This window comes from Hemibagrus wyckioides, linkage group LG08, assembly GCF_019097595.1.
Source record: "Hemibagrus wyckioides isolate EC202008001 linkage group LG08, SWU_Hwy_1.0, whole genome shotgun sequence".
NCBI classification, from domain to species: Eukaryota; Metazoa; Chordata; class Actinopteri; order Siluriformes; family Bagridae; genus Hemibagrus; species Hemibagrus wyckioides.
This window is the reverse complement of record NC_080717.1, coordinates 16,944,041-16,968,208: the sequence shown is the minus strand read 5'-3', so window position 1 is coordinate 16,968,208 and position 24,168 is coordinate 16,944,041. Positions and strand designations below refer to the sequence as shown.

The 24,168-nt window shown below is 41.0% G+C and overlaps 2 protein-coding genes across 6 annotated transcripts in view; both read left to right on the top strand.

Moving 5' to 3' along the window:
- Positions 1 to 18,333, top strand: part of tenm2a (teneurin transmembrane protein 2a) — a 275,485-nt gene extending 257,152 nt beyond the window's left edge. For all 5 annotated transcript variants that reach the window (XM_058396863.1, XM_058396862.1, XM_058396861.1 and 2 more), the window contains 17 exons: positions 353 to 499; positions 3,239 to 3,449; positions 3,606 to 3,725; positions 4,140 to 4,401; positions 4,830 to 5,097; positions 6,795 to 6,938; positions 7,326 to 7,575; positions 7,680 to 7,700; positions 7,792 to 8,021; positions 10,055 to 10,209; positions 10,484 to 11,373; positions 12,164 to 12,339; positions 13,125 to 13,360; positions 13,486 to 13,782; positions 14,030 to 15,647; positions 15,786 to 15,916; positions 16,445 to 18,333. In XM_058396863.1, coding sequence (XP_058252846.1) covers positions 353 to 499; positions 3,239 to 3,449; positions 3,606 to 3,725; positions 4,140 to 4,401; positions 4,830 to 5,097; positions 6,795 to 6,938; positions 7,326 to 7,575; positions 7,680 to 7,700; positions 7,792 to 8,021; positions 10,055 to 10,209; positions 10,484 to 11,373; positions 12,164 to 12,339; positions 13,125 to 13,360; positions 13,486 to 13,782; positions 14,030 to 15,647; positions 15,786 to 15,916; positions 16,445 to 17,185 — 5,897 coding nt within the window. In that variant the 3' untranslated portion in view covers positions 17,186 to 18,333. The remainder of the gene's footprint in view (positions 1 to 352; positions 500 to 3,238; positions 3,450 to 3,605; positions 3,726 to 4,139; positions 4,402 to 4,829; positions 5,098 to 6,794; positions 6,939 to 7,325; positions 7,576 to 7,679; positions 7,701 to 7,791; positions 8,022 to 10,054; positions 10,210 to 10,483; positions 11,374 to 12,163; positions 12,340 to 13,124; positions 13,361 to 13,485; positions 13,783 to 14,029; positions 15,648 to 15,785; positions 15,917 to 16,444) is intronic.
- Positions 18,334 to 20,867: 2,534 nt separating this feature from the next.
- tstd1 (thiosulfate sulfurtransferase like domain containing 1) lies at positions 20,868 to 23,915 on the top strand. Its single transcript, XM_058396872.1, has 4 exons — positions 20,868 to 20,968; positions 22,284 to 22,409; positions 22,916 to 23,078; positions 23,215 to 23,915. Exons 1-4 carry the CDS (start codon positions 20,956 to 20,958, stop codon positions 23,267 to 23,269), a joined length of 357 nt encoding a protein of 118 aa, XP_058252855.1. The 5' UTR covers positions 20,868 to 20,955; the 3' UTR covers positions 23,270 to 23,915.
- Positions 23,916 to 24,168: the final 253 nt, after the last annotated feature.

Sequence of the window (24,168 nt, the reverse complement as noted above, 5' to 3'; positions counted from 1 at the left end):
TCTGATCTGTCTCTAGCTTCTCCTAATCACATTCGCACATGGAGAGCTGTGTGCGCAAGCCACTGGAATCAAATCATCTCCCCCAAATTAACCCACTGGGAGCTCCTATATGTGTTCTTATCAAATATTCCCAAATCAACACGAACTCAAGGGAGTGCTGCAAGTGTGTTTATGTCTACATTGCATGTGTGTGAGTGTGCATGTTACTGCATGCCCTTAGGCACTATAGAACATGTCAACCAGTGACCCGACTTAACATTTTTTAACATTTAGTGGCTTATTTTACTCTTACTCCAACTGTACCCTCTGTCCCTCCCTCTCTCCTTTTCCCTGTGCCCTACCTCTTTTGCAGACGGATGTCCTAACCTGTGCAATGGCAACGGGCAGTGCACCATGGGACAGAACAGCTGGCACTGTGAGTGCAAGACAGGCTGGAGGGGCACTGGGTGCAATGTCGCCATGGAAACCTCCTGTGCAGACAACAAAGACAACGAAGGAGGTCAGACAACACCAACAAGCCAGCATTACAAAATATATATTAACAAAAGTCATTTTTAACAGTAAATATAAATACATTGTCTGCTTTTCCATTTTTTTAAAACTATAAGCAGTGATACTGGAATTAGGCATGCCTGGATGACGGCAGATGCGTGTGGCACCTTTGCCTCTTCACTCAGTAGTCGAATTACACTACCATGATTCCCAGCTAGAGTAATAGCTTTAGTGCTCGCATCCCTCTGTCTGACAGACGACTTCACCGCAAGAAAGGATGCAGGAGGTTACACAGATTCATGGCAAGCTGTCTCATAGGATTGTTTAGTTAACTTATTTTGCAATGTCTTCAGTCATCACCCAAGGGCAAAGAGGCAGGTGAGCACCTATTAACTTGCAAGCAGGGACAGTACACCATGGCAGAGTTCACCTTGGAGTTCACTATACTGGCTGCAGGTGGTGGGACAACCCAGCTCTCATCATCATTTTTAGCCAAGGTCTCAGAAGTAGTCACTGAAGTAGCCTATAGAGACAATCACTTGTCTTTGCACTTTCTCATTGACTTTGCAATTAATCTTTATAAACTGCCCCCGGGGAGAAGAAAGCATGCTCCTATTCACGTCCCAGCAACATATTCAACCCCGATCCCATGCAGCTCAGCAATGCCAAGACAGCAGATTGCGACAGAACAAATGAAGATATCTACCATATTCACAAAACCAGAACCCCCACAAGACACACACACAATTTTCTTCTATATTCCATGCATTCATAAATGTCTTCCTCAGAGATGTATTCAGCAGATTTCTCAGCACTTAGATGCACAATATCTTTATATAATCCAGTTCACTAGAAGAACAAATTCAACTTGTTTTGCAGAGGTTAATGGAAAATCATTTGGAGTGAAGGCTAAAAAATACATCTCCATGTACCCCAAGTTGCATCCCTGAAGTAAACCGTCAAGAGAGAGGAAGTCTACAAGGACAACTCTGATGTGCTGTTCCAGAATAACTAACTAATCTTCAGTGCTTTCTAGGTTGCACCTACTTACTTTTTAGAAACTTTTGTGCCATATTTACCCCATCAACCTGATTGTGTGGAGTGCATCCAAAAACTGGATTAGACAAAACAGGCTAATCAAGACTTGAAAGCTCTCAAGTGAGCATTCATGCCAGCCTTTATTAGAAAACACCAAGACCTAACACCTTTCGTGGTTTAAGAAGATGCTTCTGAAGAAAATGTCAGAGCTATGTGCCAGCATTGAGGGTCCCTAGCCAAAATGTACTCTGTCAGGTTCTTTTCTATAAACTTGCACATGTCAAAAGGAATTACAAAATTGGCAACAGAGCAGTATTGGCTGTAAAATGTGCATTATAAAAATGTCTTAAACAAGCTATATAGGCATTTCACTTTTCTCAGTTCCAGGTCTCTGTTTTCATATTATCCAGGATCCAAGAATTTCAAAACTGATGTTGTGTCTAGTCCCAAACCAATCACACCGGAGTCATGTATTGTGGCAGCCATCATTTGGGAAATAAATAGTGAAATAATCCAAGCTCTTCAGTATAAAAAATATTTTAGCTCAGTGTACACAAGATAAACATTTAACCTTTTTCCTTATTTTATTTAGCTTAGATTTTTTTGTACATTTTCAGATTTCACCTGGGAATCATGGCAGTGTGGAGGCAGGAATAAAAGATGGTAGAGGAATAAACTATACTAATAAAGGAGTCAGAAACTAAAACTATTTGAACATTAGATTTTTCAGGGCCCTTCATTTTCAGTCACTTTTATTTCACCTTGTAAACCCTTAGGCTGAGATGCCCTGAACATAATCACATTAATATATAGTATTTATGTTTTATTGAAGAAATTGAATCGATCCCACACTCTCAACACCGTGGCCCGGGTTCGATTCCTGGGCAGAGAACCAACCCACTCACTGAGGGGTTAGCTCTAAGTGCCAGTCCCAAGCTCGAATAAAATGTGAGGGTTGTGTCAGGAAGGGTATCTGATGTAAAACCTGTGCCAAAATGAAATATACGGATCGGATGATCCGCTGTGGCGACCCCAAACAGGGAGCAGCCAAAGGACAACAACGTTAGAGAAACTGAACCAAGCACACAGAGTTCCAGACATTGTTTTGACAATTTTGTACAGTTCCACTTTGAGTAAAAGAGGTCAAACAAGAAAATTTAAGATCATTTACATGTAGGTTGTGGTGTAGCACTGTGTTATATAGGGGTGTGTTAAGGTGGCCTTGAAAGTCTCCCCACTCAAGGGTCAGAGTGACTTTGAGTGGACAGCTTGTCTCAGTGGGATGCAGATAAAGAGATAAATGTTTTCTCTGACCCAAGGTGCCTTTTTCTGGGCTCACCTTATGTATTCACCTTTGTCTCTCCCGCTCTCTCTCTTGATTCATGAAGGGTAAACGGCAACAGAAAATCATCTGGCTTTAAAAAATGATTGCTGGAACCGAAAATGTACATTGTTTGCGAGTGCATAACTTTAGCTATCATCTTTATTAAGTTAACTAAAAACATCAGAGAAACACCACCGATTATATGATGGAATATAAAGCTGCTGTAACTGAGCAGCAGAAAATCTTTTAAAAAATGCTTTAGTACTATTGTGTTTGGAGGACTCAGAAGAAAAGTAATCATTCGTTCATATTTTTAAGGACAAGGTGGAACAAGGAATGATTATAATGCATGTGACTCTCTGCGTTTGTTCTCTCTTCTTGTAGACGGTCTGACAGACTGCATGGACCCAGATTGCTGTATTCAGAGCCCATGTCAGAACAGCCCGCTGTGTCGTGGCTCTCGAGACCCATTGCAGGTGATCCAGCAGAGCCAGCTGCCAGTGCAGAAGGTTCGATCCTTCTATGAACGTGTCAACATGCTGGTGGGTCGGGATAGCACGCATATCATTCAGGGAGAAAACCCTTTCAATGCCAGGTACGTCAGCAGGTTTACTCTAAATGCATTGTATTGTTTAGGAGGGATTCTGTGTCATTGATCGATTTTGACCTATTGCAATGGACAGAGGTTTTTTTTGTTCATATTTTCTTGTTTAAAGATGTTTACCAGTTAGATGCACTTTGTCTTTTCTAGTCTGGCATCCCTGATAAGAGGCCAGGTTCTGACAACAGATGGAACCCCCCTGGTGGGGGTCAATGTGTCCTTTGTTAAGTACCCTCACTATGGATATACCCTAACACGCCAGGATGGAACGTGAGTGACTTCAAAGCCATAACACTTAAACTTCTCCATCAGCAACCACAAACTGGCTTTAATAGTTTCCTTCCACCCGCTTCATTTTTAGAAGTTTAGCTCACTTATGACATTGTTAAATCTGTCTACGCTGTTGTTTATTACAGCTTGAAGTGCTGTTGATGTATACCACTGCATTAAAAACAAATACAGAACAAATGTTTATTACATTTATTTGGGGTCATGTAAACCCAGAGCTTTTCTGCTGAAATGGCTGTAATTTATCAATGAAATTAATTATTCCCCCCAGAAAACTGGCGTTTTGACTTGTAAAATCATTTCGAGTATAATAGCGCTATCAATAATGTGTACAGCACAAGTAATTATGTTTTTCTTCTCGCTCCACATTTTCCTCTTCTCGGCTCTTTCCCACAGTTTTGACCTCATCGCTAACGGAGGCGCTTCTCTCACGCTGCATTTCGAGCGTGCGCCGTTCCTGAGCCAAGAGCGCACAGTGTGGCTACCATGGAACAGCTTCTATGCCATGGACACGCTCATGATGAAAACCGAGGAGAACACAATCCCAGGCTGTGACCTGAGTGGTTTTGTGAGGCCCGATCCAGTTGTGGTGGCTTCACCCCTGTCTTCGTTCTTTAGCTCACGACCTGGAGAAAGGTCCATTATCCCTGAAACTCAGGTCAGAACAAGGTTCCACAAAATGTTCTGGGTCATGTTCTCTATTTTTTTTTTGCCAAGGTTATAGAATAAAAGCATGTTTTTTTTCTTCCAGAGTTTTTCTCTGTTCTTTACTTTCCCTTTACTCATTCAGACATTACATTGCACATCAGTTAACCAGGCTTCTCTCGAGTAGCAGCTTATGACATTGCAGAGACTACAGGGTACAGATATTACATTTTAACTAGAGTACTTTTTTTCCTAAATGAGCTACTTCTGAATCTGATTAAAATTTAGTTCCTTCCTAGTTTCATTTCCTTTATCCTATCATGTTTTCTTTTCCATCATGCTTTTCCATTTTTGCTGAGCTTAATCTATTTTTCATTATCCCTGAGGGAGAAATTCCACCAATTTCTATTAACTGCTAACTCAGACCTTTATGTTCTCCAGGTTCTTCATGAACTGATTGAGATACCAGGAACCAATCTGAAACTGTGTCACCTGAGCTCACGGGGAGCAGGCTACCGCTCACTGCTAAAGATCACCATGACCCAGGCGGTGGTGCCGCTCAGTCTGATCAAGGTGCACTTGATGGTGGCTGTGGAAGGTCACCTCTTTCAAAAGTGGTTCCATGCCTCACCCAACTTGGCCTACACCTTCATATGGGATAAGACAGATGCTTATGGCCAGCGAGTCTATGGCCTTTCTGAGGCAGTGGGTGAGTAAATATTTAGGTTCAAATATAGTAGAATATATCTATCTAATATTGGCTCACATAGAGTGTTTTTTTTAACAAATAAGATATACAAGATCGATGCTCAGCCATGTTAACCGAGGAGTCAGTGTGATATAAGAGAGCACTCTGTGTATAGCTCTTGTCAGCACTGACTTTGGGCAATGGCTTCAGGTATCCATGCTGCTGTCAGTGCCGGGAGGAAATTGCTGAGTATCGGACTCCGTCACTGATTTGGTGTGCATGATAGCAACTCCACCCCCTTTATCTGCTTGGCTCTATTTACTCTGCCTCTCCCATCATCTCATTGTAGCTATATACCAAATCATGGCAAATTCACATGCAGAAATGTCTTTAATAGATTTATATAAACATATCTAAAATGTTACAGTTGTGTTCGGCATCTTATTATTACAGTGTGTGCAGCTGGGTTCTTATTGGGGAGGGGTGGATAGGGATGTGGTAGCTTAGTGGTTAAGTTGTTGGAAGACTAGTCATGAGTTCGAATCCTAGGTCCACTAAGCTGCCACTGCTGGGCCTAATGCCAGAAATGCCAAATGCCAGAAATGTGAATCTAATGGATCAATACTGAGGTTTAGATATTTAAAATCCTAGAATTTCTGATTATGAATTCTGACAAATAATTCAAGCTGTTCATTTATTTAATCATTTTTTATCATTTACATAAACGGTTAAGAAAGTTAATTAGTTGTTATTTCCTTATTTCGTCTCTCTGCTCTCCCTCACACGCCCATGCCAGGTAACAGACGCAGTTATAGACTCAGAAAGAGGTGACAGGAATATCTTCTCTCTACTACGGGAGAAAGACAAAAAAAGTTGTTTCAAAACAACTGTATGTGTCAGTATTCGAATCAATATTGTGGGACAACCAAAGTCTTTTTAAAAAATCAGTCATGTGAAAGAACATTAGATACAGTAGGCGCAATCAGATGCACATGAATGCCGGTGAATACAAATAGTCTATTGTGAGCTAATAGTCCGTGAGTGAGGCAGACTGTGGGCTGTGTTCAAAGAGCGAGGCATTATCCAGGCACCATCAGTGATAATATCCGTTTATTCTAATCATTTCAAAAATAAAAAATAAAAAATGAAGGAGAAGAAGAAGTACTGCACTGGAGCTGGAATGGGTTATGGAAAATCTTATTTTACACTAATGAAAGGACTTTAAATAGAATATTTGATTCAAAATGTGTAAATTCTTACTGTAGAAATCAAAACGTTTCTTAATTTTATATCATAATGTTTCAATGAGATATAGTTTAGAAGGATTATTGCTTTTAGGATGAGACTGGGTGCCTCACCTAGTATTATCTTTTACCCATGTAGTGTAAGTTGTTGGGTTTTTTATTCATGCTTTGTTGAATGTTTTCTATGTTTGCTTTATCTGCTTGTTGCTTGAGATTTTACCTGGTTAAATAGTTTAAATAGCTACCTGTTTTTATGTCGTTTCTCATTGTGCGGATTTGAAAGTGTAGGACTTGTCTTCCCTCCCTCTCTTTCAGCTAGCTTCATTTTCACATGATTCATCTTTAATGTGCTCCTTGACACTTAATCAATTAAATGTGGTTTTAATGTCTAAAGAGTGACATGCACTGGCTATGTTCCTCTCCTCTTTGCTCCCTCCATCGCTTTCTTCCTCTCTATATATATTCTCTTCGCAGTCTCCGTGGGTTATGAGTACGAGACATGTCCTAGTCTGGTGTTATGGGAGAAGAGGACGGCGGTGCTGCAGGGGTATGAACTTGAGCCCTCTAACCTTGGAGGATGGTCTTTTGACAAACACCACATCCTCAATCTGCGCAGTGGTATGCCCTGCTTTCTAGCACACTTTCTAACTGTGTTCAATCCTGCTCACTCCTCATACATTCTTCTGTGTTTTTAACATCTAGGGTAGTACTTAGGTCTATGATTTAACCTAGTAAATAATTGCAATTGCTTTGAATTCTGGCAGTACAAAATTAGATTTGTTTCTACCACCACATGGTATGAGTTAAATGTATAAGTCTGGGTGCTTTTTTTGTGGAGTGCAATGTTGAGTCAATCAATAACCTAATGCGCATTTTCACAACGTGGCTGCAGCAGTGAAAACACAACGCTTATAAACTGCTTTTATTGAAACTGACTTTCGGAACACACTTTTTTTTCTTTTTACTATTAAATTTTTACACATTCTGCTTTCTTTTACATTCTAGGGATCCTTCATAAAGGCTGTGGGGAGAATGTCTTTGTTTGCCAACAGCCTCCAGTCATAACCAGCATTATGGGTAATGGGCGTCGGCGGAGTATCTCGTGTCCGAGCTGTAACGGATTGGCAGATGGGAATAAACTGTTGGCACCAGTCGCACTGGCAGCAGGTATCGACGGCAGCCTGTACGTGGGTGACCTGAATTTTGTGCGCAGGGTGTATCCGTCTCTCAATACTACCCGTGTGCTAGAACTCAGGTATACTAAGAGGATTTCATCTATTACTTGCATATAGTTTTTAATACCATACTGTTGCACATGTCGGAATTTCATTTTCTCATCTTCCATTTTCTGTCCCAAAGGAATAAGGATTTTCGACACAGGTGAGCCTTGGCTTCTAACTTAAATGCTGATCCTTGAATAATTTGTATAAATTAAATCTGCTGTTAACCTTATCTTCATTATTTCCCATAGCAACAATCCAACACACAAGTACTTCCTGGCTGTAGATCCAGTTACAGGGGCTCTGTTCATCTCGGACACAAACTCTCGAAGGATTTACAAAGTGCGCTCTCTCACTGGGGGGCGGCTTCTGGCTGACAATGCCGAGGTGGTAGCAGGAACAGGAGAACAGTGTCTTCCCTTTGACGAGCGCTGCGGGGATGGAGGGAAAGCCGTGGAGGCTACTCTTATGAGCCCAAAAGGTAAAGAGTAAAGAAAAGAAGAAAAACTCGGTAAATTCAATTACGCAGCAGGCAGAGGTGATAATACATTTATCTTGGTTCTCTTGCCTCTGACATCTAACATGTATAATAGAGTCCTTGTTTCAATGAAAGTGAACATTCAAGCTTAAGCTATTAATTCAACTTTAGGCTGGCTGTTGGGAATCAGCAGCCTGTGCAGCCTCATAGGTTTTGCCGCCTTTCGAGGATAAGTTGATCTTCCCGCTAACTTGGGCTTTAACCATTTTACTAACAATAAGAGCTGTAGACAGATATTAAAGAGGAGGAGCAGTAAACTAGAATACCCATCATATTTATTTATTTAAAATGCACTAATTGCATGGAGTTTTTTTTATGAAACATATGTTACATGTATGGTACAGGAAATGATGGTAGTCTGGACAATTTAGTGTGTGTTACAATAATACAATCCATCACAGTATAAAGTGGGAAAGAATAGTGATTGTGAAATATGAAATATTAAATCACAGTTAATATAACTACATTATGTACCATATGCAGAGTCTATGTGCACATAGTGAGGAGTTAACACTGAAACTGTGCACATCATTATTTAAACCTCATATCTCACTACAGCTTATCCATTTAAGCTTGAACATCAAGCTTCTTTTAACATCTGCACACACCATGTGGACAATTTATTTTTAATTATAATAATAATAATAATAATAATTCCGAATAATAATTCAAGCATGAAATAAACACACACACCACCTCATGCACATGGGCTCAGTTTCATGTTGTCATATTAAGTAATGTGTCTAAATTACAACAGTGACACACGGAATAAGAAATTAATAACTCTTCTCCTGATTCGATTAATGATTCAGAAACTTGTGCGTTTTCACTTCTGCCTTAGCTTCTTGCTTCATGCAGCTGTAATTACAAAATATGAAACTATTTCTAGTTCATCATGAAGAAATTAGGATGTGCCGTATCAAGTGCTATTAAGTGCCTTGCAGCCAATTAATGTGCGTGAAACTCATATTGTCAAATTTGAAATATCGTGATGATTGCATGATAAACTACTATCTTTGCCTCGTCCCGGTGATGACAAGCAGCCTTAATATATTCACAGTATATTAGGCTATTAGGTGTTTATTTGAATCATTGATTCTTCTCATTTGTATATGAACACAATATTAACACAGTACAGTGTAAACTGTATTTGTATTGTCTCTTCATTTTATTATTTCTTGCTTGGCACATTGTTGCAATTGACAGCACAGGACCTAATGCAATCTGCTTTGTCAGTCCACATTGTGTAATGCTTGTCCTGAAAGGCAGTATGCTTGACACAGCCAATAAAATGTCCCAAAAGCTCTCAACAAAAAAAAAATATCTGGCAACCATGCAGGCCTGAGCTATGCACTGGGTAAGCGAACAGGGAGAATTTTTCCGTTTAAATATTGACATATTTGTTGAACTCGCATTGCCAAATCTGAATACGGCCCTTATAGTGAAATCCTGTGATGGATTGTAAAAAAGGAAACTTGACACCAAACTGTCAGAAATGTCACACTGTCACATTTTTCGTCTTCGATATGGAATCATGAATAGAGAGGGTAGCAGACTACAGAGGCCTGATTCCTGATTCCCAGAAGACTGTGAGCAGTGAAGCATCTGCAGAGGCATTCTTGCATCTACTGTACCCTGCATTTGCTCTCTTTGGGTCTGTCTTCCTGTCATTCTGCCTCTCAGTTCAGTCATAACACTGCTAAAAAGCAGCTTTGACCTCCTCCGTCAGACACCTACACAGGTTCCTCTATTTGTTTCTCATTGTCTCAATGTCTCTGAAAGCTATTTTGGTCTATTTCATCTTCCGCCCCCATATGTGAACCGATATGCTCCGATGAAGGTGACATTTGATGGATGGATATTATTGCTGGAGCGGAAATGGGAGAGGAGGGTCTAACATTTAAAACGACTGATGGCACATTTGGAAAAAAAAAAGAATCTTTGGCAGACCGTTTCTCTTCTTTACTCTGGCTTAGGTATTGCAGTTGACAAAAACGGGCTGATGTTCTTTGTGGATGCTACCATGATCAGGAAGGTGGACCAGAATGGCATCATCTCCACACTGCTGGGGGCTAATGATCTCACTGCTGTACGGCCACTCAGCTGTGACACCAGCATGGACGTCAGCCAGGTGCGCAAAAGGACTAATCCTTGCATGCTAGGGGATCACACAAATCCTCAAGGAAGAAGTGCCTTTTTTCTTGCTTACGCCTTTGAGTAGTGAACTGGCTCTAGGTTTTCAATGAGCTTAAAATGAAACAGTTTTAGCTGATCAGAAAGCATCTGATTTGAAGCTTGACTAAAAGACATATTATGAATTCTAGTTGGTAGGCTACTAACTGCAAGTCCTGAAAAATGTTTGAAAATGGGTATCTATTTGTACCCTGACTGCTGCTCTGTTTCAGGTGCGTTTGGAGTGGCCCACTGACCTGGCAGTCAACCCTATGGACAATTCCTTATACGTTTTAGAGAACAATGTCATCCTACGCATCACTGAAAACCATCAAGTAAGCATTGTGGCTGGGCGGCCCATGCACTGCCAGGTTCCAGGAATCGACTACTCCCTCAGCAGGCTGGCTATTCACTCAGCACTGGAGAGTGCCACTGCCATTGCTGTCTCCCATTCTGGCGTGCTGTATATTGCTGAGAGCGATGAGAAAAAAATCAACCGAGTGCGCCAAGTCAGTGCCAATGGTGAGATCTCACTGCTGGCTGGTGCCACCTCTGAGTGCGACTGCAAGAACGACGTCAACTGCAACTGCTTTGCTGGCGATGAAGGCTACGCCACTGATGCCAGCCTCAATGCTCCCACTTCACTAGCAGTGGCTCCTGACGGCACACTTTACATCGCTGACCTCAACAACATCCGCATTCGAGCTGTGCACGCTAACCGCCCTGGCCCAAACCCAGTTGGCCAATATGAGGTGGCATCACCACGAGAACAGGAGCTCTATGTGTTCAGTGAGGAGGGACTTCACCTGCAGACCATCAGTCTCGTCAGTGGAATGAGTCTCTACAACTTCAGCTACACGCCTGAGGGAGAGCTTGCTGCTGTGGTGGATAACTGTAACAACACTGTGCTAGTGCACAGGGAGGGTGGTGGTCTGGGTGGAGCTAGCACAGTTAGACTCCAGCTACTGCCTGACAACAAGGTGTTAACACTGGGGTTGGATATAGAAGGCAATCTGCGCTCCATCTCCACTGCTGACCAGGAGATTGTACAACTCAGCTACAGTGGCAGCACAGGCCTGCTGGCCAGTAAGGCTGACGAGACAGGATGGACCACATTTTATGAGTAAGTGAGGGAGTGAATGTGTGTGAGTGTGTGTGAGCATCTAAAGCATCATTTAGTTTAAATCTTCTTTTCAGTATAGTGTTTAGAAACACACCTAAGAACTCGAGCATTTTAATAAGGTCCGGATTAAATTTCCTCTGAATAAAAATGGGTTGTGGAGTTTTGCATGACGTGTCTATTCCCCTATGACTGTGTGAAATCAGGATGTGTAAATATTTGTATTCAGGATCGTCCCTACATAATGGGAATTATGTGGAACACTGCTTCCATCTGCTGTCTGCCTATGTAATTGCACATGCGTACAAAAAAAAAGAAAAAAGAAAAGAAAAAAGAACAGGGAAACTGTGTTGCCGCCACTGCACTCCACTGAAACAGACATCAGTTAGTCTGGAACAGATCTGTGATACGCTTTAAACACTGCCTCTGTGGAATTCTAGACAGACATGGAGAGAGAGAAAAAAAAATGAGAGAGCAAGCTAGGGACATGTCAGCCAATAGAGAGACCCTCGCCATAAGATATGCTTTCAAATCTTTTGATCTCTGATATTACCCTACAAGTTCACATGAGAGCAACAGATGCCTGCTTTCATGTGACAGAACAGTCATACTCACACAGGGTCTGCTGTGCTTCAGTCAGACCCAAATGATGCAATGATGCATTTACATGAGAAACAGCCTGCTGAAGCTTTCAAAGTCATAAAAAAATCACAGAGTTTGATTGTGGTTCCACTGTTTATTTCAGAATTGTTTTTGTTAAGTTTAGTTTGTGAACTTCTTGTTGTGCCTGCAGGTATGACAGCGAGGGGAGGCTTACCAACATGACCTATCCAACCGGAATGGTCACAAGCCTACATAGAGAGATCGAGAAATCCATTAACATTGACATTGAGAGCTCAAACAGAGATGATGACATCACTGTCATTACCAATCTTTCATCGGTAGAGGCATCCTACACTGTAGTCCAAGGTGTGTGTGTACTGATAATGTTCTTGTGAAGTAAAATGAGCCAGGTAACATGCTTTAATCTCCTGTTTTTCATGCAGTATATGTGAGCTTTGATTGAAATAAGATTTGTATAAAAAATTATGCAATTGATAGTATGCACTAAACTATCTGACAGTATATTTGCAGTGTCATACAACTTTTGTACCTCTCAGTTAAAATAGAAGCCCTTTGTCTCCTATGCCTCTGGCTTGCTAGACCAATATATTATTAAGAGTTTCACACCGAGAGGAGCAATTGGGCCAATTTTCCCTGACCCATACACCAGATGAGACAGAGCCTAAAGTAATACCATTAGAGTGCATTCTAGGAGCTTGGAGAGGGAAAATGTACAAGTTTAATTAAGGAGATAGCCCAAGAGGGTAGAGAAAGATGAGAACTTTCAGCTACCTGAAGTTGAGAATCATTAAAATCTCCAGCTGTTTCCTGCTCGACATCTGTTCACACAGATTTCTCATTAAAACCCTACTTCCACCTCTTAATTTACTCAATAACTGAGTAAAACAGATAAGCAAAAGTCAGCATGTTTATATAACATTCAGTCAGTCTAATGAATGCATTTCATGTACAGAAGAGTATTTCTAATAGACTATTAGAATTTTCAATTAGATGAAAAAAAATATTTCAACAAACATAACCAAATAGGAAATCCATTTACAAATGTTATTTATAGTCAACAATTTATTTATTGGGAAATGAAATGCCACATTACTTTGACTGAAATCTGTGGTACTCTGTTTACTCTGCAGATCAAGTACGGAACAGCTACCAGCTGTGTAACAACGGCACGCTGAGAGTGGTCTATGCTAATGGGATGGGTATCAGCTATCACACAGAACCTCACATTCTGGCCGGTTCAGTAAGCCCTACCATCGGCCGCAGAAACATCACTCTGCCCACTGACAATGGACTCAACTCCATAGAGTGGCGACTGCGCAAGGAGCTAACCAAGGGCAAGGTCACTGTGTTTGGCAGAAAACTAAGAGTGAGTAAAGCTGATGTACTGCTTGGATTGCATCAAACATGCTCAATTGATGTGGACAGCTATGTCCAGAGGCATGTGTCAGCAGCAACAAAGAATTACCCATTGCTACCATGTCTGTTTTTCAGGCCCATGGACGCAACCTGCTCTCCATCGACTTTGACAGGAACACACGGACAGAGAAGATTTATGATGACCACAGGAAATTCACTCTAAGGATCACTTATGATGCTCAGGGCAGACCTGCTATTTGGCAGCCCAGCAGCAGTCTTGCTGTGGTAAACGTGTCCTATTCCTCCACGGGACGGCTGGTGGGCCTGCACCGCGGCAGTATGAGTGAGAGGACGGAGTTTGACCAACAAGGACGCATCCTTTCCCGCACATTTGTTGATGGCAAGGTGTGGAGCTACAGCTACCTGGACAAGGTGAGTGTGTCTGTAGCTGCTCAGGCTTGAGAGTGCAATTTCAAATCACTTTATTTTCAAATCACTTCAATGCATTTTCAGATCAGCTCTATGTTAACAAATGGCAAATTACATATTGTATACATATTATAATAGTGTATACTAGATGCACTGTGGTATTTCAAATGGTTGCTATAAACTGTTTTGAGATTTCATATTATTTATATAAATAATGATTTCAGTAAATCTTGTATTTTTCTTTATACAGTCCATGGTGCTGCTCCTGCAGAGTCAGAGGCAGTACATCTTCGAATTTGATCCATCTGATCGTATCACCGCGGTCACTATGCCTAGCGTGGCTCGTCACACAATGTTTACCCATGTTTCTATAGGCTATATCCGAAACACTTATAACCCCCCTGAAAGCAATGCCTCTATCATCTATGACTTCAGTGAAGATGGCCGCCCTCAGGCCACATACTTCCTGGGTATGGGACGCCGTGTCCTTTACAAATATGGTAAACTGGCCAAGCTCTCTGAGATTTTGTATGACAGCACTGCTGTCACTTTTGGCTATGATGAAACAACTGGTGTACTCAAGATGGTCAATCTGCAGAATGGAGGCTTCTCTTGCACTATAAGATATCGTAAGATGGGACCTCTAGTGGACAAACAGATCTACCGCTTCTCTGAGGAAGGCATGGTGAATGCCCGCTTTGACTACACCTACCACGACAACAGTTTCCGAATAGCCAGCATGAAGCCAGTCATCAGTGAGACACCACTACCTGTGGACTTGTACCGCTATGATGAGATTTCTGGCAAGGTGGAGCATTTTGGCAAGTTTGGTGTCATTTATTACGACATCAATCAGATCATCACCACAGCTGTAATGACACTCAGCAAACACTTTGATGCACATGGCCGTATAAAAGAGGTGCAGTATGAAATCTTCCGCTCACTCATGTACTGGATGACGGTGCAGTATGACAACATGGGTCGCGTGATCAAACGCGAGCTGAAGATTGGGCCATATGCCAACACAACACAATACCGCTATGAGTATGATGGTGATGGGCAACTCAGCGGGGTCAAGGTGAATGACTGGTCCACCTGGCGCTATAGCTATGATCTTAATGGCAATCTACACCTACTGAACCCTGGCAACAGTGCCCGTCTCATGCCACTACGTTACGACCTGCGTGACCGAATCACACGCCTGGGCGACGTGCAGTACAAGGTAGACGAGGATGGCTTTCTCAGCCAGAGGGGCTCAGACATCTTTGACTATAATTCCAAAGGACAGTTGATGAGAGCTTATAGCCGTGTAGGAGGAGGATGGAGTGTGCAGTACCGCTATGACGGCCTGGGAAGACGAGTTTCCACCAAGAACAGTCTGGGCCAGCACCTGCAGTTTTTCTATGCTGACCTGAACAATCCGGTACGAGTCACACATGTGTTCAACCACTCAAGCTCAGAAATCACCTCACTTTATTATGACCTGCAAGGCCATCTGTTCGCCATGGAGGTGAGCAGTGGTGAAGAGTACTATATCGCCTCGGACAACACAGGAACACCACTGGCTGTCTTTAGCAGCAACGGGCAGATGATCAAGCAGGTGCAGTACACGGCCTACGGTGAGGTGTACCACGACTCCAATCCTGAGTTCCAGCTGGTAATCGGATTCCACGGTGGCCTCTATGATTTGCTGACCAAGCTAGTGCACTTCACACAGAGGGACTATGATGTATTAGCGGCCAGATGGACATCACCTGATTATACCATGTGGCAGAAGATCAGCAAGGACCTGGCTCCGTTTAACATGTACATGTTCAAGAACAATAATCCTCTCAGCGATATGCTGGATGTGAAAAATTATGTCACAGGTAAGTGTCTGGTCTGACAGCAGGGTGAGATTCACACTCACTGATGGGGATGACACAAAATGAGACTTGCTTAATATCAGTCTTTTGAATTGAGTTTTTGTCAATTAAAATCACAAGGTTTTTATGTTTCTTGCTCAGATGTAAAGAGTTGGCTGGTGATGTTCGGTTTCCAGCTCAGTAACATCATCCCTGGGTTTCCTAAACACATGTTATACTTTGTGGATCCTCCATATGAGCTCCAAGCTAGTCAGGAGTGTGAAAATGGCCAGGTGAGTTTTCAAGTAAATGCCACAGTCAAACATGAGTATCATATCCCTGAGAAAAATGCTATAGTGATCTTCAACATAACCTACACTGCACTTGTAATGTATAGGAGACAACAGATTCAGCACATTTCACTGTGTTCCCTGTAAATATGTAGAGATCTGCCAAAGCAAAACCCACACACAATGACAAATTCCATCAGTAAATGTAAATTCTACAACTTATTTTGGTGATTAATATTTTCTCTGTCTTATAAATGTAAATGAATATTGAGGCACCTCCATGTTTACTTTAAGCTATACTGACTACCATAATAACAGATAAGCACACATTCTCTTATTTCATCAAGGATAAGTTAAACAAATTTAGAAAATTTATTATGTACACACTTTGATTAATTAATGAAAGCATACTACGAAATGTTTCTCATAAATATTTATTTGAACAACTGTCCTTAGATGTTTGGAATGCTTGTTTTATGTAATTATCCATATCCTTGCAACTAAACTCCAGCCATCTACTTTTCCCTGCAGCTGATGTCTGGAGTTCAACAGGAGGCTGAGAGGCACAGCCAGGCTTTCATGGCTTTAGAAGGTCAGCTGCTCAATAAAGATCGACAGAGCAAGCGTGATAAACTCGGTCACTGGTTTGGCACAGTGCCGTCCATCATTGGGCGGGGCGTGATGCTGGCTGTGAAAGAGGGTCGTGTAGTGACGGGTGTCTCTAGTACGGCCAGTGACGACAGCAAGAAGGTGGCTTTAGTCCTCAACAGTGCCGTGTACCTGGAGGGAACGCATTATGTGCAGGACGGCCGTGACTGCCACTTCTTTGTGAAGATTGGCTCAGCTGATGCAGACCTGCTTGCGCTTGGCCTCAACAACGGGCGCAGAGTGCTGGAGGGAGCCGGTATCAATGTCACTGTGAGCGGACGCTCACGGCGTGGCGTCACTGTAGAGCTGCGGTCATCGGCGCTGTCCCTGAGCGTGCGCTACGGCCTGGCACAGGACACCCTGGACGAGGAGCGCGCCCGGCTGCTAGAGCTGGCACGCCAGCGGGCACTTGCAGGCGCCTGGCTGCGAGAGCAGCAGAGGACACGGGATGGTAAAGAAGGGAGTCGCCTGTGGACCGAGGGTGAGAGGCAGCAGCTGCTCTCCACAGGGAGAGTTCAGGGCTATGACGGTTACTATGTGCTACCCGTGGAGCAATACCCTGAACTGGCTGACAGCAGCACCAACATCCAGTTCCTCAGACAGAATGAGATGGGCAAGAGGTAACAGAACTAAGAGCGCATTCTTATCTTCTGCATTCTTCATTCTCTCTTTCTCTGCACCACTCTTTGTCTCACCCCTATTCTCCTTTGACCTATATCTCCTTTACCCACGGAGAATAAATAAACTTAAGGGGTAACTCTGAACGCTGCAGGGACTTTTAAAAAGAATATTATTGTTACTGCCATGGGCAAAAAATAATTTGCAAGAACTTTGTCTTTGTTTTTGTGCACTGCAAATAAAACAGATCGGCTGTTAATATGAAAAAAATCCCCTTTTTAAAAAAGAAATACTATTTTTACCCATATTTTTTGGGTTCGGAGAGGACATTGGTGCCAGATGGTACTACATGTTCCTGTGTGATCCAGATTGCAGAGAGGACGCTTCTCTCGCATTGTTACGAGGCCTAGTCACTACACTGGAACTGAGCAACATCCACAAAGTGGATTATCAGTCATATCAGTCTCAGGCCTCACGTTATCAATAACAGGACTGCCATCTGCGACTGCGGCAAGTCCCATCCACAAACTACTTTACGCTCCTTCAAGAAAGCAGATCTCCAACAATGGACAATTGTTTGTTTTGTTTGATTTTGAGGTTTTTTTTTTTTCTTTGTTTGTTTTTTAAACAATGAAAAAACTATGGCTATATTTGCATAAGGTCAATGTCCAGCATAGTTTTGTTTTGTCACTGGAAGATTAGAATAATATCTGTGATATGTGTCGGATAAAACTGATGTTCCGAGTGGGCTTTAGACGAGATAGTTTTGTACATCTCAGTTGCAGTAGATTTGTGAGACTCTCACCTGGGCACTTCTGTACAGAAACATCAGAAAAAAAATAAAAGAACGAAACATTCATGCTATCAAGATTAACTGCTTAACTGTAACTAGTGTAAGAAATTATTTATTTTTATTTTATGTTCCTTCTTTTTATTTATGTATTTATTATTCTTAGTACTCTACGACAATCATGAAGACGTCACCATTTTTAGCCAAGAAAACAGAGTATTTTCTTTTGTAAAATATGTATGAAATGTTCATTAAGTTTTTATATTAATTTTGAGTTGCTTAAGCAAATTAGTCATAGACAAAAATAATTTATGTAAAGTGTTCAAAATTGTTTATACTTTAAATAAAGTTTAAAACTGTGAAACTTGCTTTTTTCGAAATATCTCTATGTACAGTGTATAGATTTTCCTTTATGCAGTAGAATATTGTTCATAATATCACATTTTATATTTCTAACAAAAGGTGGCTTGTAATGTGCAAACCTATAGCTGGTATAAAGACGCTAGGATTTGTGGCACTCCAATATTCCAGATAAACAGTATTGATCCCCAGTTTGATGTTTTGTTTGATTAGGTTTGTTTTTATGCAAAGTTGCTGTACTAGAACCCAAAACCGTAGAAATGGATTCTATCCACTGTGAAGAGACTCATTATGGATGTCATTATGTACCAAATCAGTATTGAGGGATTCGTACACTTAAGCAAGTCTTCTCTGAGACCTTATCAATAAAAGGTTTACTTCATGTGAGTTTGATTTGTCTGTTGCATTTCTGTATACTGGAATTTACTCCAGCTCTGAAGAGTTGTAACCAAACCAAACAAACAATTAAATAAATACATTTGATTGCGGTGCATGCCTAGGTATAGCATTTAAAAAGGTGTGGAATAAACCTAATTGTAGATATAATTGTAGTCTGATCTGACTCTGGTTGAAGTTAAATCACTTAAAGCTTAATGCACAATGAAATTTCAGTCTATATGGCATAAACATAATGTTACTGTGTGTACACCGATCAGGCATAACTTTATGAGCACTGACAGGTGAAGTGAATAACACTGATGATCTCCTCATCGTGGCACCTGTCAGTGGGTGGGATATATTAGGCAGCAAGTCAACATTTTGTCCTCAAAGTTGATGTGTTAGAAGCAGGAAAATGGACTAGTGTAAGGATTTGTGCGAGTCTGACAAGGGTCAAATTGTGATGGTTAGACCACTGGATCAGAGCATCTCCAAAACTTCAGCTCTTGTGGGGTGTTCCCGGTCTGCAGTGGTCAGTACCTATCAAAAGTGGTCCAAGGAAGGAACACTGATGAACTGGCGACAGGGTCATGGGCGGCCAAGGCTCATTGGTGCACGGCAGGGAGCAAAGGCTGGCCCATGTGGTTTGATCCAACAGACGAGCTACTGTTGCTCAAATTGCCGAAGATGTTACTGCTGGTTCTGATAGAAAGGTGTTGAGAGTGCAATATTGCTTCTATACAACAGTTAAGCAAAAAAATTAATATTGAGTAACTGACATTTTGGATAATGTTTTGGTTATATTTTTGCTTCCCTAGCAGTAACAGATCCTCGTGTAGCTACACTCACTTTCTAACTCACTGTATGATCAACATTATAAAGTTGTATAATGTTATAAACATTATAAACTACTGAACTAGCTATTGGGATTTTATGTGGCGAACACAGATGAGTGGAGTGATAGAAACAGTGAAATGTCCCAGTGCAGTTGTACTAAATATAAGCACTTTTGGAATGCTGCAAAACGAAACAAATTAGTGGACCAGAAGCAACTGTTGTATAAATCATCTACACCGATCAGGCGTAACATTATGATCATTGACAGGTGAAGTGAGTAACACTGATTATCTCCTCATAAAGGCACCTGTTAGTGGGTGGGATATATTAGGCAGCAAGTGAACATTTTGTCCTCAAAGCTGATGTGTTAGAAGCAGGAAAAATGGGCAAGCGTAAGGATTTGAGCGAGTTTGACAAGGGCCTAATTGGGCCAAAACTGCAGCTCTTGTGGGGTGTTCCCGGTCTGCAGTGGTCAGTATCTATCAAAAGTAGTCCAAGGAAGGAACAGTGATGAACCGGTGACAGGGTCATGGGCAGCCAAAGCTCGTTGATGCACATGGGGAGCGAAGGCTGGCCCGTGTGATCCGATCCAAGAGACGAGCTACTGCTGCTCAAATTGCTGAAGTTAATGCTGGTTCTGATAGAAAGGTGTCAGAATACACAGTGCATGATGGGTCAGGGCTGTTTTGGCAGCAAAAGGGGAACCAACACAATAGTAGGCAGGTGGTTATAAGGTTATGCCTGGTTGGTGTATATAATAATAATAATAATAATAATAACAATGTGTATACATACATACTCCATATCTTTGGCTCTCTAGGAAATTATTAGGGGAAACTTTTATGAAATTAAATACTAAGTGCAACAAGTCCTTCGACATGAAAAATTAATTGCTTTCTCCCTTTCAAGAAAGTGAAGGTAAAGTTGTTGAAGAGGGAAAGTAAAAGCATTCAAAAACATGATGATAGACTTATATTTGAAAAAATAAATAAATAATAATAATAATAATAATTTGTTGCTCCACTCTATAGACACAGTACCTACACTACAATTACACGCAAAGTCTAATAAAAGCACACAATCAGATCATTTTGCAAAAAAAAAAAAAAAAAAGACCGATTGGAGACATTTATAATATTGAAGCCCTGTCTTTATATCTGAAGTTGAGATTTTTAAAACTTTGGAGTGTATTTTTTGTAGTATAGAGCTCTAAACTGTCGTCTGGGACTTTTATTTTATACACAGCTGCGTATGGTGTTGAAGGACGGTGACAATTTTGCATATTAATATAAGGCCATTTGCTATTGGACGGCCGCCGTTTGTGACACGCCTACCCGTATATGAATACAGCAACGAGGAAGTATAGTACATACATTCAACTGTTGGCTGTCGAGCAAGTTAGAGGGTCAATATGGCAAATACAGGTCAGTATATTCTACAACTTTGAATAGATTTTATTTTCACCAGCACAAATCTGACTTTTGTAAAGTAAATCCGTGCAGAGAATTAAATTAGCGCAGTGTTTTACCGGCGCTGATACTCGTTTAATGATTAAGGCTTCAGATGAAATCTTCGGAATACTGACTGTATCCTTCAGTCTGTTCAGGGTTATATCTAGTGTACATTATTGATTTTAGTTCAATTGTAGCTTTAATGGCCCGTGTTACTTTTTAATGGTTATTTGTTGGTTATTTTATTCTGCAGTAAGTATTGTTTTTCTTCTGTTGTTTTCCCATGGTGTTACAGAGATCCCTGAAGATTAGTGACGTCACTAAATAATGACTTGCACATTTCCACCAGCTCTTGAATGCGGTTTTATATTTGTAGTGAAATCACTGATTTATTTATTTACTTACTTATTTATTTATTTTTACTATAATGCACTCCTCACATTAAAGTTTCATCAACTGATGAATAACCATTCAGTCAGATTTCTGCTGGGTATAATAAGCGCATACCTGAGACACTGTGTAGATTTTTGAATATTGTATAACAAATGTCTATTAAAAAGTTTCCTGTTTTTCAGGCTGGTCATGCCAAACAGTAGCAGGCGTTTGCAGACTTTTAACAGCCAAAGATCTCTTTTAACTGTAAAACAAAACAACAACAGCAAAAGCCGGATGTGCTTTGATACAGATTTACATTACAAACGTCTTTTGCCAGTTGTTTAAATGTACCTAATTACACCGATCAGGCATAACATTATGAGCACTGACAGGTGAAATGAATAACACTGATTATCTCCTCATCATGGCACCTGTTAGTGGGTGGGATATATTAGGCAGCAAGTCAACATTTTGTCCTCAAAGTTGATGTGTTAGAAGCAGGAAAAATGGACAAGCGTAAGGATTTGAGCGAGTTTGATAAAGGGCCAAATTGTGATGGTTAGACGACTGGATCAGAGCATCTCCAAAACTGCAGCTCTTGTGGGGTGCCTGGTTGGTGTATATTTGGACTATTTATTAGCCAATTATGTAGAGCTTATTATTCTTGAACTATAAACAGACAAAACAGTTATTTATAGAGAGATCCAATTATTAATACATTATTTATCGACCTGCTTGTTAATGAGTTATTGAAGTTTGGATTAAACCAATTTAGTTAAGTCAACAATGATCATAAATATCGTCGTTTTAGTATCCACAACTGTAACAAAATTAAATAAAAAATCGCTTTGAGAGCCACTGCTCTGCAGCTAAGCAAGACATGGCATGTGATGCTTTTGTTATACGTTTCTAGATAAGGAAATCTCCTACTGTGATCTCAAAGCCCTCAAAGAGAAGAATAAAGACCTTCTGCTTGTAGATGTGCGCTCCAAAGATGAAGTAGACAGAGGATATATCCCAGGCTCTATCCATATCCCAGGTGAGTTACAGAGCAACGACCTATAACACTGCACAATACCACCACTGCTTTTAATAATTACAGGAAAGTTAAAAGCATATAATAATAAAAGCTTTAAATTTAACACTGATCTTCAGTGGTGCCCAAGATTTATTTTGTCATGCAATTCTGAGGTGACTGTTTTTAGTTCTTCTTTCACCCTATCCTTCATAGATCTGTGAAATAGCCAATCATGGGTGACTGTAGGTTCATGCATGCAAACAGGCCTGGATAGGTTCTTTCCTCCAAGTGTGTTACGCACCCGTGACACAACATGAGCAGCAGCTTGGAAGGTGCGGTTAGTTGGCTTCACGTGTCTCGGAGGACGCACGTGTTAGCCTTCACCCTAGCTGAACCGATCACAACATTTCAAAGTAAACATATTTCATGCGTTTCAGGGTAGATTTGTCCTTTAATATAATATGATGTTATTCTCTTATTAACCCATAACTCTGCCATGTCCTTATTGTCCTTACTGTGTCTTGCAGTGGAAGATGTGGAAAAGGAATTCTCTCTCGACACACAGGATTTTCAGGAGAAATTTGGTGTCCCGAAGCCCCAGCTGGATAGCCATGATCTGGTGTTTCACTGTCAAATGGGGCGACGTGGAGGAGTTGCTACAGAGAAAGCCAGAAACCTTGGCTTCACCAAGTACGTTATTGTTTTTGCAGCTAATACAGCCAGGGTGTAGACACAGGGGTCGGGTCATAGCAGAAAACCTTATTTCAACTGAAATTTTTATTTCCTTCTTTAATTTGGTGTCTGTGTGTCTGTGTTTACTCTACAGTGCACGGAACTATGCAGGAGGTTATAAGGAATGGTCAGAGAAGGAAGGGAAATGATGCTGCTCTCCAGTACAAAGCACAGCTGTCCAGTACATCTAATCAAGTAGTTTTAGTGACAACTGGACAACATTCCTCTCACAAGAGAGTAATCCATTTTTAGCTTAGACAAACTGTAGCTATTTATCAGTAAAGTTATACCTAGTCATAAATAAATAAATAAATAAATCCTTGAATTGTAATAACTCAGGAATTTGTAATAATAAATTAATGTTTTCAGTTGCGGACTTTGTACTCAAACCATACAGACTGTAAAATTCATTTAAATTCAGGTGTTTAAAAAGAATATTATATTAGAATATTATTATTATTATTATTTTGTATGTCAACGCGCATGCGCACAAACGTCTACTCTGAGGAACACTTAAAAATCTCTGATATATAGTGCTTTCGGAGAAGCCGGCTGTTTATTTCTGTTGTCACAATGACGGACATCAGAAAGATGGACATTTACTTTGCTCTGTGTTCTTCTTTCAGGTAATAACCGGCTATGACCATGTCACAAATCACTTTTTATTATGACACTGAACGCTGCTTTTAACGTCAATTCTATACACACACGAATGTTGTCTGTCATTAAGCAACTGTTGCCTCATAAACTTGTGTAAAGCCTTGGAGATGAATTAAACATGGAGTCTGTCCTTCACGCTTTGTGCTTGGTGTGGTTGTCGGTTTGTGTGCTCACTGCACAGTGTTCCTCTCTGGGTGGCGCCATTACTGCACGCCGCGTCCAGGCTGAAGAGTGACCCGGCCAGGCGGAGGAGAGCCTACCGCCTCATCCACAGGACACTAGTAAGAAAAGGAGCAACAGTGCTTTACAACGCGGTTCTGCAAATACACTACATCCAGTGGAATAGCTAGCAATCAATTTCTGCGTGGATGAGGATGTGCTTCAATAA

What these genes read in the sequence shown, in the direction of transcription:
- tstd1 (XM_058396872.1), top strand. An exon ending in AGGCTCTATCCATATCCCAG is followed by an intron (nt 22,410 to 22,915) that starts GTGAGTTACAGA and finishes TGTGTCTTGCAG; the next exon opens with TGGAAGATGTGGAAAAGGAA. An exon ending in AGAAACCTTGGCTTCACCAA is followed by an intron (nt 23,079 to 23,214) that starts GTACGTTATTGT and finishes TTTACTCTACAG; the next exon opens with TGCACGGAACTATGCAGGAG.